This window comes from Ranitomeya variabilis, chromosome 2 (assembly GCF_051348905.1).
Source record: "Ranitomeya variabilis isolate aRanVar5 chromosome 2, aRanVar5.hap1, whole genome shotgun sequence".
Lineage (NCBI taxonomy): Eukaryota > Metazoa > Chordata > Amphibia > Anura > Dendrobatidae > Ranitomeya > Ranitomeya variabilis.
Genome location: NC_135233.1, coordinates 798,348,654 through 798,365,854, shown reverse-complemented (window position 1 = coordinate 798,365,854; position 17,201 = coordinate 798,348,654). Strand labels below are relative to the sequence as shown.

At 39.8% G+C, this 17,201-nt stretch overlaps 1 protein-coding gene across 2 annotated transcripts in view; it reads left to right on the top strand.

Moving 5' to 3' along the window:
- Window positions 1–17,201, top strand: part of CD109 (CD109 molecule) — a 444,636-nt gene that overhangs the window by 377,398 nt on the left and 50,037 nt on the right. For both annotated transcript variants that reach the window (XM_077289898.1, XM_077289899.1), the window contains 5 exons: window positions 7,977–8,129; window positions 9,952–10,017; window positions 10,419–10,561; window positions 12,289–12,445; window positions 12,568–12,670. In XM_077289898.1, the coding sequence (XP_077146013.1) occupies window positions 7,977–8,129; window positions 9,952–10,017; window positions 10,419–10,561; window positions 12,289–12,445; window positions 12,568–12,670 (622 nt within the window). The remainder of the gene's footprint in view (window positions 1–7,976; window positions 8,130–9,951; window positions 10,018–10,418; window positions 10,562–12,288; window positions 12,446–12,567; window positions 12,671–17,201) is intronic.

Sequence of the window (17,201 nt, the reverse complement as noted above, 5' to 3'; positions counted from 1 at the left end):
AAGAAGCTTCTGAACTCTCTCGTCCATTGAATTTGTCAGTTTTTGGATGGTTTCTGCTTCAATTGTTTTGCATGTGGACAGAATACTCTCCCAGAGCTGTTGCTTAGATGTGAACTGCCTCCCGCCATCATAGACACTCCTTTTGATGATGCTGCAGAGGTTCTCAATGGGGTTGAGGTCAGGGGAAGATGGTGGCAACACCATAAGTTTGTCCTCTTTTATGCCCATAGCAGCCAGAAATGCAGATGTGTTTTAAGCAGCATGAGACGGTGCATTATCATGCATGAAAATGATCTTGCTGCGGAAAGCACGGTTCTTCCTCTTGAACCATGTCAGGAAGTGTTGTTTTAGAAACTCAACATAGATTATGGAGTTCATCCTTACCCCTTCAGGGATCATAAAGGGGCCAACAATCTCTCTCCCCATGATTCCAGCCCAAAACATTACTCCACCTCCTCCTTGTTGGCGCCTTAGCCGTGTTTTCATGGGGTGTCCATCAACCAGCCATCCTCCACTCCATTCATCTGGACCATCGAGCGTTGCACGGCACTCATCGGTGAACAAAACAGTTTGGAAGTCAGTCTTCATGTATCGTTTGGCCCACTGGAGCCGTTTCTGCTTGTGTGCAGTGGAAAGAGGTGGTCGACAGGATGGCTTACGCACCTCTGAAGGACCCTGCATCTTGTTGTTCTGGGGATGTTGGGGGCACCAGCAGCTTCAAAAACTTGTCTGCTGCTATGACAAGGCATTTTTGCAGCTGCTCTTTTAACCTTACGCAATTGCCTGTTGGAAAGAGTCCTCAATTTTTCCTTATCAGCACACATGTGTGCTGAGAATCAGCTACATACTTCTTGATTGTGCGATGATCACGATGAAGTGTCTTGGCAATGTTGATTGTAGTCATGCCTTGACCTAAATACTCCACAATTTGTTGCTTCTCAGCAGCCAACACATCCTTTTTCTTTCCCATTTTGGCAAAAAATGTAGGCTACTTAATAATGTGGAACAGCCTTCTTAAGTAGTCTTGCCTTTATTTGGACACACCTGCCAAACTAATTTGCACAGGTATCTGCAATTGCTTTCAGTGATATAAAAAGCCCTGACACACATCACCATCAATGAGTTTAAATGACAAACAAAAAATTCTAACCTTATCACTTCTAAACTCTTTGTGCATAATAATTTGGAACACAGTGTATAAACAATAATGAAGCAAATGTAGAGACAAGAATTTATTGGCACACCACACAAAAAATATTAAAACATAATTAAAAACAATACACAAGAAAACTTGGCCCATATACAGATGATAACATATAATATTTGGAATATTTAAATAAACAAAAGCAAGCCTGCACAACAACACTGATATATACCTACCCCCTGGCTCATGGGACTAAAGGACAACATGTGTATTTATGGCCTTAGCACCTATAGATCGCCCCAGCCATAAATACAATAGTGAGATATCCAACTGAGGCAGAGAATAGCCCTGACTGCAACCCTCTATTGACTATTCTAGCTGCAAACGCCTGGTTTGTAATGCAATATCTTCATAGGTGTATAGGCCCATTTATAACAATCATCACTCCAGTGTTCTTATGGTACTTTGTGTTTGCTAACTGTGTAAGAAGGCTAATGGATGGTTAGAATACCCTTGAAAACCCTTGTGCAAGAAGCTATAAACCTGACCTTCCTGTGAGCTAGTTGAGAATTTGGAGCATTACATTTGTTGGTTCTATTAAACTCAAAATGGCCAGAAAAAAATAACTTTCGTGTGAAACTCGACAGTCTATTCTTGTTCTTAGAAATGAAGGCTATTCCATGCGAGAAATTGCCAAGAAACTGAAGATTTCCTACAACGGTGTGTACTACTCCCTTCAGGGGAGAGCACAAACAGGTTCTAACCAGAGTTGAAAGAGAATTTTGAGGCACCACTGCACAACTGTACAACAAGACAAGTACATTAGAGTCTGTAGTTTGAGAAATCGACCCCTCACAGGTCCTCAACTGACAGCTTCATTAAATAGTACACCAAAACACCAGTGTCAGCGTCTACAGTGAAGAGGTGACTCTGGGATGCTGGCCTTCAGGGCAGAGTGGCAAAGAAAAAGCAATATCTGAGACTGGCTAATAAAAGGAAAATATTAATATTGGCAAAAGAATGCAGACATTAGACAGAGGCAGATTAAAAAAAGTGTTATGGACAGACGAATCCAATTTTGAGGTGTTTGGATCACACAGAAGAACATTTCTGAGACGCAGAACAACTGAAAAGATGCTGGAAGAGTGTCTGACGCCATCTGTCAGGCATGGTGGAGGTAATGTGATGGTCTGGGATTGCTTTGGTGCTGGTAAAGTGGGAGATTTTTACAAGGTAAAATTGATATTGAATAAGGAAGGCTGTCACTTTATTTTGCAACGCCATGCCATACCCTGTGGACAGCGCTTGATTGGAGCCAATTTCATCCTAAAAGCACACCTCCAAATTATGTAAGCACTATTTAGGGAAGAAGCAGGCAGCTGGTATTCTATCTGTAATGGAGTGGCCAGCGCAGTCACCAGAGCTCAACCCCATTGAGCTGTTGTGGGAGCAGCTTGACCATATGGTACACAAAAAGTGCCCATCAAGCCAAATCAACTTGTGGGAGGGGCTTCTGGAAGCATGGGGTGAAATTTCTCCAGATTACCTCAGCAAATGAACTGCTACAATGCCAAAGTTCTGCAATGCTGTAATTGCTGCAAAGGGAGCATTGTTTGACAAAAGCAAAGTTTGAAGGAGAAAATTATTATTTCAAATGAAAATATTTTTTTCGAACCTTGTTAATGTCTGGACTAGATCTTAAATTCATTTGGCAACTCATTTGATTAATAAAAGTATGAGTTTTGATGGAAAACAAAAAATTGTCTGGGTGACTCTAAACTTTTGAATGGTAGTGTATATGGCACTATTGTGGTTGGAGTGGGTAGTGCACAAGTAGGGTTTCCAACCCATGACTAAACAAATAGAAGAAATTGGCACTCAAATGATGATGTGGTGAACTAAAGTTCCTTTTATTGTTGCATTCAAGGTTTGTTAATCATTTTCAGTCTTGCATCAGACCTTCATCAGACCTGAATGCTTGAGAGGAGGAACAAAGATCAAAATCGGGCCTCCATAAGTAACGCAGGTCACACTCCACGAGTGCAATTTTGACCGTGGTTCCTCCTCTCAAGCAATTCAGTTCTGATTAACTTCTCTCACATCACCTCTGCTAACCATACTGTCTTCTCATATATTTGCCCCCTCGCTCTCCAAACTACCTCCGCACACATCCCCCCGACTCCCCATACTGTGTCCGCACCCATTCAATCACCCTTGCTCCCTACACTGTGTCAACATTCATTATTCCCTTTGCTACTACTACTACTGTGTCTTTCCCATTCTCCCCAATCACCATATTGTATCTGCACCCATATTGTTTCCACATCTCCAGTCCCTTGCTCCTCATGTTGTATTCTCATATTACACTAAATGTCCCCTCTCCCCCTCCCGCTGGTTCAGTAAATCTTCTGTATGTTTAGCTCCACTGGAGCACTTACCACCAATTTGTGCCTCTGCAGCACTGGCAAATGACATCAGCAGCGTAATCACATGACCTGAACACACTGCTGACATCGCACTGACGCGGTGGTCAGAGCTTCGATTGTACTCATGTCTGAAAGGTGAGAGTGCAATGAATCAGTGGCCTCCAGCCTATTGCACTTTCTCTGACCTGGTTATCATATTGACAACCAGCTCTGAGAATGGCCCACTCCCAGTCCTGGGGCCGGAAAAATGCAGTCATTGAGGAGACACCTCAGATCAATGTATCAGGCGTGCCGTACACACAACCTCACATACACATATTACACACACACAATTAAATATACAGTATGTACACTGTGTGCAGAATTATTAGGGAAGTTGTATTTTGATCACATGATACTTTTTATACATGTTGTCCTACTCCAAGCTGTTCAGGCTTGAGAGCCAACTACCAATTAAGTAAATCAGGTGATGTGCATCTCTGTAATTAAGAGGGGTGTTGTCTAATGACATCAAAACCCTATATAAGGTGTGCGTAATTATTAGGCAACTTCCTTTCCTTTGGCAAAATGGATCAGAAGAGAGATTTGGCGTGCTCTGAAAAGTCCAAAATTGTGAGATGTCTTGCAGAGGGATGCAGCAGTCTTGAAATTGCCAAACTTTTGAAGCTTGATCACTGAACAATCAAGCGTTTTATGGAAAAAAGCCAATAGGGTTGCAAGAAGTGTAATGGGCAAAAAAGGCACAAAATAACTTCCCATGAATTGAGGAAAATAAAGCGTGAAGCTGCCAAAATGCCATTTGCCACCAGTTTTGCCATATTTCAGAGCTGCAACGTTACTGGAGTAACAAAAAGCACAAGGTGTGCGATACTCAGGGACATGGCCAAGGTAAGGAAGGCTGAAAAACGACCACTTTTGAACAAGAAACATAAGATAAAACGTCAAGACTGGGCCAAGAAATATCTTAAGACTGACTTATCAAAGGTGTGTCTTGATGGGCCCGATGGATGGGCCAGAGGCTGGATCAGTAAATGGCAGAGAGCTCCACTCCGACTCAGACGCCAGCAAGGTGGAGGTGGGGTACTGGTATGGGCTGGTATAGTCAAAGATGAACTTATGGGACCTTTTCGGGTTGAGGATGAAGTGAAGCTAAACTCCCAGACCTACTGTCAGTTTCTGGATGACAACTTCTTCAAGCAGTGGTACAGGAAGATGTCAGTATTGTTCGAGAAAAACATGATTTTCATGCAGGACAATGCTCCATCACATGCCTCCAACTACCCCACAGCGTGGCTGGCCAGTAAAGGTCTCAAAGAAGAAAAAATAATGACATAGCCCCCTTGTTCACCTGATCTGAGCCCCATAGAGAACCTGTGGTCCCTCATAAAATGTGAGATCTACATGGGGGAAAACAGTACACAGCTCGGAACAGTGTCTTGGAGGCTGTGGTGGCTGCTGCACGCAATGTTGATCCTAAACATATTAAGCAACTGACAGAATCTATGGATGGAAGGCTGTTGAGTGTCATCATAAAGAAAGGTGGCTATATTGGTCACTAATTTTTTGGGGTTTTGTTTTTGCATGTCAGAAATGTTTATTTCTAAATTTTGTGCAGTTATATTGGTTTACCTGGTGAAAATAAACAAGAGAGATAGGAATATATTTGGTTTTTATTAAGTTGCCTAATAATTCTGTACAGTAATAGTTACTTGCACAAACAGATATCCTCCTAAGACAGCCAAATAAATAAAAAAAAACCATTCCAACTTCCAAAAATATTATTCTTTGATATTTATGAGTCTTTTGGGTTGATTGAGAACATAGTTGTTGATCAATAAAAAATAATCCTCTAAAATACAACTTGCCTAATAATTCTGCACACAGTGTATACTCATACACACATACTCACACACTTATACACACACAATATATATATACATATAGCTATAGAAATACAGTACACTTATACACATATATACACACTTATGCATATAACATCTCCTCTTCCCACAATCGTATGCAAGATTTCTCTCGCGTATCACCCCTACTCTGGAACCCTCTACCACAACACATCAGACTCTCACCTACCATCGAAACCTTCAAAAAGAGCCTGAAGACCCACCTCTTCCGACCAGCCTACAACCTGCAGTAACCACCAATTGACCAAATCGCTGCATGACCAGCTCTATCCTCGCCTACTGTATCCTCACCCATCCCTTGTAGATTGTGAGCCTTCGCAGGCAGGGTCCTCTCTCCTCCTGTACCAGTTATGACTTGTATTGTTTAAGATTATTGTACTTGTTTTTATTATGTATACCCCTCCTTACATGTAAAGCGCCATGGAATAAATGGCACTATAACAATAAATAATAATAATAATAAACACACATACATACAGTATATACAAACATACAGGTATACACACATACCTACACTCCCTATGATGTAAATATAGGGCACACATTCTCCTTACTTGACAAATCCTACATAATGCTCACTCTCCCAGTGCAAAAGATAACAGAGCAGCTGACAAGGAGTTGCAGAAATCTCTGTATAAGAGGACATGACTGATAACTTCCTGGTCCTGTCCTCACTGTGAGGTGAGACCTCCTCCCCCATCCTCTACTCTGTGACCCGAAGATAGTGAGGTGGGTTCCCAGATGAAGCAGAGGTTAGTGGAGGATGCACCCGACACAATGTAAGCCATGCTTTACTCTCCTGATCCCTAGTAAACACTCAACACAGGGGTGCAGGAGGATAGAGACATTAGCAGCCATTGAGCGTTCTCCTCAGTCTGATGGGATGTGTTCATTGGCCATCAACCTCTCTCCCTGCATGAGACACCCTCTTTTTCTATGCCCGAACCTGGAGCAGCGCCTCAGCGAATATCATGCACCGGCTGTGCGCAGACACAGCATAACTAACTGTTGTGTGGCAAAAAATAATAGTTTGTGAGGGGAAATTGCACCCTTCCCCTTCTGATATGAGGGGGTAGGCAGCTGCCTACCTTGCCTACATCTCCTCCCGGCCCTGCCTACAAGGCTATGTTAGTTTGAAGTGTAATTTTGGGATGACTGACTCCCTATAAAACAATTGTCTTGTTTACATATGCCTTATGATAGAAAGCAGAGGGTGGTTATAAATGGTATAGTCTCTAACTGGGTCGCTGTGACCAGTGGGGTACCGCAGGGGTCGGTATTGGGACCTGTTCTCTTCAACATATTCATTAATGATCTGGTAGAAGGTTTACACAGTAAAATATTGATATTTGCAGATGATACAAAACTATGTAAAGCAGTTAATACAAGAGAAGATAGTATTCTGCTACAGATGGATCTGGATAAGTTGGAAACTTGGGCTGAAAGGTGGCAGATGAGGTTTAACAATGATAAATGTAAGGTTATACACATGGGAAGAAGGAATCAATGTCACCATTACACACTGAATGGGAAACCACTGGGTAAATCTGACATGGAGAAGGACTTGGGGATCCTAGTTAATGATAAACTTACCTGGAGCAGCCAGTGCCAGGCAGCAGCTGCCAAGGCAAACAGGATCATGGGGTGCATTAAAAGAGGTCTGGATACACATGATGAGATCATTATACTGCCTCTGTACAAATCCCTAGTTAGACCGCACATGGAGTACTGTGTCCAGTTTTGGGCACCGGTGCTCAAGAAGGATATAATGGAACTAGAGAGAGTACAAAGGAGGGCAACAAAATTAATAAAGGGGATGGGAGAACTACAATACCCAGATAGATTAGCGAAATTAGGATTATTTAGTCTAGAAAAAAGACGACTGAGGGGCAATCTAATAACCATGTATAAGTATATAAGGGGACAATACAAATATCTCGCTGAGGATCTGTTTATACCAAGGAAGGTGACGGGCACAAGGGGGCATTCTTTGCGTCTGGAGGAGAGAAGGTTTTTCCACCAAAATAGAAGAGGATTCTTTACTGTTAGGGCAGTGAGAATCTGGAATTGCTTGCCTGAGGAGGTGGTGATGGCGAACTCAATTGAGGGGTTCAAGAGAGGCCTGGATGTCTTCCTGGAGCAGAACAATATTGTATCATACAATTATTAGGTTCTGTAGAAGGACGTAGATCTGGGGATTTATTATGATGGAATATAGGCTGAACTGGATGGACAAATGTCTTTTTTCGGCCTTACTAACTATGTAACTATGTAACTATGTAACTATGAGGACATTTTTGATATAATAGAATAAGCTACTCCAACAATGAGTGGTAATCCATTCAGAAAGAGTTTTGGATCCTGCCATATACTTTGTGATTAAATATTGCACCTTCCCATTGTGATTAGAGCTCATTATCACTGGTTAGAGTAGCTGGACCCTCTGTAATCAGTTAATCAATCAAACTGTGTAATTTTCATTAACAGGACACTATAGTAGCTCTTCAAGCAATGTCCTCCTTTGCATCTAAGTACTCAATCAGCAAACCTGCAATGAACATTTCAGTGGAATGGAGTATGATGGATTCGGAAAGTTTCCACATCGATTCTTGGAACTCTATGATGCTTATAGGTAGGAAGGTAATGCAAGCATTTTATATTTTTCTTAGTTGAGCAAATGTGCTCAGTGATACTCAGATATCACTCGAGTATATGGCTGCTCGGACATTCTCGTCACTCAACAAGCATTGACTGGTGCTCTGATTTCATGCTCTAATCTAATACTCGAATGTAGTTTCAATTAATCAAAGAATCTGGGTTTCCAGAGACCTAGCAAATAGAATACTAGGTGAGTTAGATAGCAGATAATGCTTAAAGCATGCTTAGCAGCACCACCCAGTTCAGTGTCTGATAAAGCACAACTGTGAAACGCGCATCGGGGCATCTGTGGTGTGGCGGATGGGCGGTTTACAGCATTATGGGTAAGCTATATGCTTCATCTGTTTCCATGTGGTCTGCTTAACATGGGTTGGTACTGTATGCGCTTGCCTATTATTCCTTATACCCGTGACCTTATGGACTTAGTTATACTATTACTACCACTATTTGCAGCCTGACTCCTTTCCGCTTCACCACCTATGTCGACTTGATCACTCCCTATATTTTTGGACTCCTCTTTACATATATCATGTTTATTTGTTATTCATGTTTTTTATCATGTATATTATTTTGTTTATAAAATTTGATTATTTTATTATATATCACTATTCTTTTTTTAAGTGGTGCTTTTGTGGATACTAGTTATTCTTTGGTGTTATTTGCTTGCAAAGCACCTGCTTACGATTCTCTCTTTGATTATGAAGGGGATACTGACTTTTCTACTCTTAAAAAAACACATGTACATTTGAGATACATTTTGGGTTTTTTTTTAATTAATTTCTTAATATATGAATGAGGCCCTCCAGTTTTTGCCTTCATGGGCTAATGGATGACCTTACTTGTTATTTTTGTCAGAATTTGCACTGTGTGCATAGCTTTTATAAGTGAAGGAGTACCACAACTACACTTTGTTCACATTACTTGAATGAGGTACTGCAGATGGTGCCTTTAAGGGTGTATGGATGACCCTGTTTGTAATTTTTGACAGGCTTTGCACTGTGTGCAGAGTTTTTATGAGTGTAAAAGTACAACAACTTCACTTTGTTCACAATATCTGAATGAGGTACAACAGTTGGTGCCTTCAAGGGTGTATGGATGACTCTGGTTGTAATTTTTGCCAGGCTTTGTACATAGTTCATAGCCTTTACTAGTCTAGGAGTACTGCTGTATTACAATTTGAACACAATTTATATGAAGCCAGGGTGTATTGGAGTTCCTCTTTCACCTAATTTTTGGGAGTTATTGCTTCCTTCATAAATTACACAGAATTTTCAAATTTTTTAATAAAAATGTCAATTTTGGTTTACTTAAATTATTTTTTTTAAATTCCTTTTTAAAATTTGCCTTTTATACAAGTTATTATACAGGAAAGAATGTTTCTTAACATTTCTTTTCCTGTAAACTCCAATTTCTTATTGATTTTGAATGTTTTATTGTCAGTCCTGAAGTGTGACATAATTGTTCTCAGTATTTCAACATTTTCATTGCCCCCCCAAACCTTCTTTACGCTCTGCCGGAAAAATGCTCAGATTTCCCATTGACTCCCATTGCACTTTCTATTTGAAATGAGCATCCGAGTATTAGCAATTGCTCGGTTTGAGTAACGAGCATCCGAGCATTTTAGTGTTCTCTCATCAATAATGTTTATATATTTAAATCAGATTTACAAGCATTCAATTCTTTGATTGGCTAATAGCTCTTCGATTGTAAAGTAGATCATATTGGTTGTCTACAATAGTGATATAACTTCCATTGCCGATCCAGACTAACAAAAGTTGTTTTTTTTAAATTATTTTTTAATTAGATCGATATTGGGCCAAATGTTAATATTAGAGTACTTGCTGAGGGGCATGGATTTGCTATATTCCAGGTAACCCTTTTTCATGTATATAAACTTGCCATTATAAATATTATTGTATTTTTTCCTTTTGTATTTAGTATAATACATTCTGCTACAAGGACACTTATGACTGCTGCATGCTATAACAAGTAATTTGTGGATAGAGCAGTCTGTAATAGGAAATTCGGATGGCACTGGCAGTACATGAGTCATCTAAAGTTAGTGGACTAAGAACTTAAGCACCATGCACATAAGGGGGAGAAACATGAAGGGAAAGAATGGTAAAGGAAACTTACCATGCCTGTGTACAATACAATATCCTGTTTCATGCCTGTCACTTGTTCCTGATTTAAAATTATCCCTAATTGTATAACTCTTTGAACATTCCTCCGACTTTGACCAAGCTATGACCTTATCATTTTCTTTTTTAGCTTCACATTTTGTATAATTTGAAAAGTGAAAGCACCCAAAGAACACGCCGATCTGCTGAAAGAAAAGACTCTTTTGATTTAGATGTTACAATGCGAGATACTGCAGAAAATGTAAATGTGCTCACATTAAATATATGTACAAGGTATGTAAAGATTCAAGAAGTTATGATAGTTCATTTTCCAGAAAGTAAATATTTGTCAATGTAGACAATAGTATAATCTAATAATAGTTTTATCTGCCGCATCAAAGGCAGTCTATCTGCACAAAATGATTGTTCAAACTGTAACAAAGTGGCATGGGGTGGTAGTCATAGCCGAGTCCACTAGGTCACACTTGACTGTTCCACCCGTTTCCTTGGGTTCTGCTGTACAGTTGGGAACGTCTTCTTAGCCCAAACCCATTTAGGATGGGAGGGCTGGACTTGCAGCCTCATGGGAGCAGTAAGCTCCTGACTCCTGTCTGAGCCCAGGCAGGATGGCCTGAGGCAGGGTGCGTGTCCCTGTCTGGGTGTACAGGTGTGTCTCCGTCTGGGACAGAAGGAGCCCCAATCTGGGGCATAAGTGGGTCCCTGCTTGGGACAGAAGTAGCCCCCATCTGGGGCATGAGTGGATTCCCATTTGGGACAAAAGGAGCCCCATCTGGGGCATAATTGGATCCCTGTCTGGGACAGAAGGGGCCCCCGGCTGGGGTGAATACTGTCTGCCAGGACTGTTGGGCAACGGGACTGAACGTGTGCCCCACCAGAGACTTTTAGCCTACTGAGAGTCATGTACTTTGTACTCTCTTGGTCATTTCTACATCTTTTTTATTAAAATACAAGTTACCACTGTTGGGACCTACTGTATACAGTGTGAAGCGTGGTTGTGGAGAACAGCTGCAGGACTGAGGTAACCCGCTGGGATTGCAACTGACATTTTATGTGCAAGGGGCCGGGGTGCTCACTGACTGTGTCTTAGTAAACTCAGCCATGACTACCACCCTGTGCCCCCTTATTACAAAGCCAGGTATAGGCGCTATGGCCAAAAATTCAGCTAACTGCAAAATTACCTAAAGTAGTTGGTGGATCTTGTGTCATATAGCACACAGTCAGGATTCTGCAATCTGCAGTGACTTAAAGAGTCTGCAGCAATTAATAGAAAACCCCATTGACTTTTTCTTTCATGCACCAGAACTATGCTAACATTACTGATACCTCTGTGGGTAGATTTTGTATAGATACTTTAGATATTGTTCTTGAAACCACATTTCAGATCTTATCCACTGTCATCTGAGAATTTAAGAGGCAGGAACTGATCAGTGTATCCAGTTCCCTATTCTTTCTCCTTCTTCCCTGGTTCACGTTTATAACATATGGTTTCAATTACTTCTCATATCAGAGCCAAGTAAACGCAGAAGTTACATTCTGTTTTCACAAAAAATGTCTGAGTGAAAAAAGTTTCAGTGTTTATTAAGATTTTCATTTTTAAGCACTGAATATAAATGAGTATTTTTCATTCTTTAAATATCTTGTACAGTATATTAAAATATTTATTTATATTTTTACTGCATAGCTAAAACAAGTGAGCCAAATTATAGTTTTACAATCTTAGTTTTATGTCAGGTTAAAGTTTCTTGGGCCATGTAAAGGCTCATCCGCCATCTAGGCAGAACATCTGCATCTCTACTTTTAATATTATATACAAAATAGCAAAACTAAAAATATTTTTTTTTTCCAAACTGTTTTTATTAAACATTTTCAATTAAACATTTGGTTTCGTGTGGTTTAGAAGAAGGCACCTTGGTGTGATTTTTTTTTCATTATTACAAATCACAAAATGCATAGATTTACTAATATATACAGTATGTTTTCCATCATATCCACTCTGTTAGGTACTCAGAAAGAGAATCCTCGGCACAGACTGGCATGGCTATTATGCAAGTGGATTTACTCAGTGGCTTTAGTTTGGCTCCAGATGGCATTTTACTCAAGTACCCAATTAAAAAGGTGGAAACAGTTGATGACAAAGTCAATATATATCTTGATTCTGTAAGTGAATTACTAGTGGGTCTATTAATGTAACAAGTCATGTGTTTTTAAGTTACTATTTACTATCATTTATTGTTACAATTGATAGATATAAGTATCTCAGGAACATTTACCTTTTACAGCTCAACGAAACTACGTTTTGCTTAGATATTCCATCGGTTCGAAGTTCAAATGTTGCTTACACCAAAGATGCTTTTGTATCAGTTATTGACTACTATGAACCAGGTAAGTGTAATCGTATTACTTACATTATACTTAAAAGGATTATTTGGAATTGAGATATTGATGATCTATCCCTAAGATATCAGTGGGGGCTGATACGTAGCACGCCATGATCAGCTAATACCTGGTGTCATGGCCGACAGAAGTAGATGGTATGCTGTGCTGGGACACCGCAGCCCAGCACACTGTATAACATCATTTATTAAGTTCTGCAACTCAGCTGTTATTGAAGGGAATTTTTACTTCTAGCGGCAAAGGTACAAGATATCAACTGACCAATATGTCCTATAGATAGCCTATACACTTTTCTATTAAAGGGATATTTCCATCTCCATCATCCTATCCCAATATGCAGTAGGTGTAATAATATTAATATTAGCAAATAACTCCATGAGAAATGAAGTATAGTTCTTTTCATTCATTCTATCACTTACCCCACATGCAGTAGCTTAGGTATCCAGAGTTACAAATACTCCTACAATGACAGTTAACTTTTAGTGGTTGCAACCATGGGTACCCCTTTAATTAGTTGAAAATATTTTATGTTGGACAATATTAATCTCTCCTTAATCTCCTTTTAGACAGCAATAATATGGCTGCGTTTTAACATCTGAACCTTCAGTTTTAATGAACAGAACTGAGATCACTAGAAATTACTTTATCTAAAATTGATTCAGTACAAGTATCGGGAGTCTGCTGATGGAGGAGCATATGACTGGACCGGTCCACCAGTCTCCTCCAATTGAAAACCTCATGCTTTTTTATTGGAAGAGACTGATGGACCCGTCTGGTCAAATTTTCCTTTATCAGCAGCCATTGCATGGACGGGAGAGCCATGCAGTCTGCGAGGAAAGCTTCTCTAACAAGAGCAGGAGGAGATATTGTTATACATATATTATGGTAAGTGCCACAGAATCATGTCCCCAGAACATAGGATAAATAAGGATAATGTGTAAGACCCCGTTAACTCATTCTGCAGCCAGCAATAGAGGCAAACAATGCAACTTTTTAATAAAATTCAATTGCAAAATTCATTTTAGCCTCAATTGCATGCATATTGGTAAGAAAAAAATTGTCCCTTTACTTCTACATTCATACATTTGTAATGTGGATGCATATTATAATTTTTCTTCTATCTGGAAATCTTTTTTCTATTGTGTTTTATTTTCTGATTTCAGTTTTCTTAGTACCTTTTGTTTACATTAGTATGAGATATACTATCATTCCTGAGCTTAAGCAGGAGAGTGTTCAGGCATGTTTTGTGACAATCCAGAGATCACTTTGCGGGGAGGAGAATATAAGCTGTCCCTGTTATCTATTATGGATCATTTCATCCTGTGTTGTGCCATTAACTTTATTATTGAGGTGTTACCTTTGAGATGTCAATATAAATTGAGTGTCTGGTCAGATCATTTTTCTGTAATGCATTTTCAGACCAGCATGAACAGTGGGAAATGAGCCTATTTGAGGACATTGCTTCCAAGTAATAACGTAATGAACAATAAACTGGGTAACCGATCCGTATGCCAGATTGAAAGTGTGATTTGCTGGACTTCAGGCAAAAGTCGTCAGCATATTTCTAACTGAAGTAATGGGTCATGTAACAGAGGCATAAAGGCAAGCAGTGGGAAATGAGTGATGTCATCATTGCATGCAAGCAAAGCTGACCCAGTCAATAGTTAGTGCAGCACATTTTCCCAGCACTCCCACCAGAACACTGTGTACTACATTTAGCACTATGCTGACTTAAACATGATCTGATTGAACAATACTTTCCACCACAATTTTTTTTCCTTTGTTATGTAATTCTGGGAGAATAGGTCAGACTTGTTTTTACTAATTTCTACCATTTGAATATGTGCCGAAAACCTAACATATACACTGAGTGCACAATTATTAGGCAATTTGTACTTTTGATGAATAATTTTACTATTGAACAACTACAGACCTGTCGGTCTATCCAAAAGGTTAATAAACCTGAATATTTAAGAAAGTAAAAGTGAGGTTTAGTATTTTTAATAAGAAAACATACAGTACAGACCAAAAGTTTGGACACACCTTCTCATTTAAAGATTTTTCTGTATTTTCATGACTATGAAAATTGTACATTCACACTGAAGGCATAAAAACTATAAATTAACACATGTGGAATTATATCCTTAACAAAAAACAACTGAAATTATGTCTGATATTCTAGGTTCTTCAAAGTAGCCACTTTTTGCTTTGATGAGCTTCAAGAGGTAGTCACCGGGAATGGTTTTTACTTCACCGGTTTGCCCTGTCAGGTTTAGTAAGTGGGATTTCTTGCCTTATAAATGGGGTTGGGACCATCAGTTGTGTAGTGCAGAAGTCTGGTGGATACACAGCTGATAGTCCTACTGAATAGACTGTTAGAATTTGTATTATGGCAAGAAAAAAGCAGCTAAGTAAAGAAAACCGAGTGGCCATTATTACTTTAAGAAATGAAGGTCAGTCAGTCCGAAAAATTGGGAAAACTTTGAAAGTGTCCCGAAGTACAGTGGCAAAAACCATCAAGCGCTACAAAGAAACTGGCTCACATGAGGACCGCCCCAGGAAAGGAAGACCAAGAGTCACCTCTGCTTCTGAGGATACGTAAATCCGAGTCGCCAGCTCAGATTAGAGACCAGGTCAATGCCACACAGAGTTCTAGCAGCAGACACATCTTTACAGGCCTTCATAGTAAAATAGCTGCTAGGAAACCACTGTTAAAGACAGGCAAAAAGCAGAAGAGACTTGTTTGGGCTAAAGAACACAAGGAATGGACATTAGACCAGTGGAAATCTGTGCTTTGGTCTGATGAGTCCAAATTTGAGATCTTTGGTTCCAACCACCGTGTCTTTGTGCGACACAGAAAAGGTGAACGGATGGACTCTACATGCCTGGTTCCCACTGTGAAGCATGGAGGAGGAGGTGTGATGGTGTGGGGGTGCTTTGTTGGTGACACTGTTGGGGATTTATTCAAAACTAGATGAAGAGCCCGGCGTTGCCTGGGCATAGTAAATATCTGTGGTTAGTTATAGTACCTCAATTCTCTTATTTTCCCATCACGCCTCTCATTTTCCCCCTCACATCTCTCATTTTCTCCCTTACACCTCTCATTTTCCCCCTCACTCCTGTTATTTTGCCCCTCACTCCTCTCATTCCCCCTCACTCCTCTCAATCCCCCCTAACACTTGTCATTTCGACCTCACATCTGTCATTTTCCGATCACTCCACTATTTTCCCTCACTCCTCTCATTTTGCACTCACACCTTTTCATTTTCACCTCACACCCCTCATTTTCACCTCATACCTCTCATTTTCCCCTCAGTATATACATGTTTGTCATCTCCCTTATATAAAGTATACACCTGTATGTCATCTTCTGTATATAGTATATACCTGTATGTCATCTCCCCTGTAAATAGTATATATCTGCTATATGTCATCTCCTCCTGTATATTGTATATACCTATGTGTCATCTCCTCCTGTATATAGTATATACCTGTATGTCATCTCATCTGTATATACCTGTATGTCATCTCCTCCTATATATAGTATATACCTGTATGTCATCTCCTGTATATAGTGTATACCTGTATGTCATCTCCCCTGTATATAGTATATACCTGCTCTATGTCATCTCCTCCTCTACATACCTATGTGTCATCTCCTCTTTTATATAGTATATACCTGTATGTCATCTCCTCCTGTATATAGTATATACCTGTAAGTCATCTGCTCCTGTATATAGTATATACCTGTGTGTCATCTGCTCCTGTATATAGTATATACCTGTGTGTCATCTCCTCCTGTATATAGTATGTACCTGTATGTCATCTCCTCCTGTATGTAGTATATACCTGTGTGTCATCTCCTCCTGTATATAGTATATACGTGTCGTCTGCTCCTGTATATAGTATATATCTGTGTGCCATCTCCTCCTGTATATAGTATATACATGTGTCATCTCCCCTGTATATAGTATATACCTGTGTGTCATCTCCTCCTGTATATAGTATATATCTGTGTGTCATCTCCCCTGTGTATAGTATGTACCTGTATGTCATCTCCTCCTGTGTATAGTATATACCTGTGTGTCATCTCCTCCTGTATATAGTATATACCTGTGTGTCATCTCCCCTGTATATAGTATATACCTGTGTCATCTCCCCTGTATATAGTATGTACCTGTATGTCATCTCCCCTGTATATAGTATATACCAGTGTGTCATCTCCTCCTGTATATAGTATATACCTGTGTGTCATCTCCCCTGTATATAGTATATACGTGTGTGTAATCTCCTCCTGTATATAGTATGTACCTGTATGTCATCTCCTCCTGTATATAGTATATACCTGTGTGTCATCTCCCCTGTATATAGTATATATGTGTGTGTCATCTCCGCTGTATATAGTATGTACCTGTGTGTCATCTCCTCCTGTATATAGTATATATCTGTATGTCATCTCCTCCTGTATTAGACCACGTTCACACGTTATTTGGTCAGTATTTTTACCTCAGTATTTGTA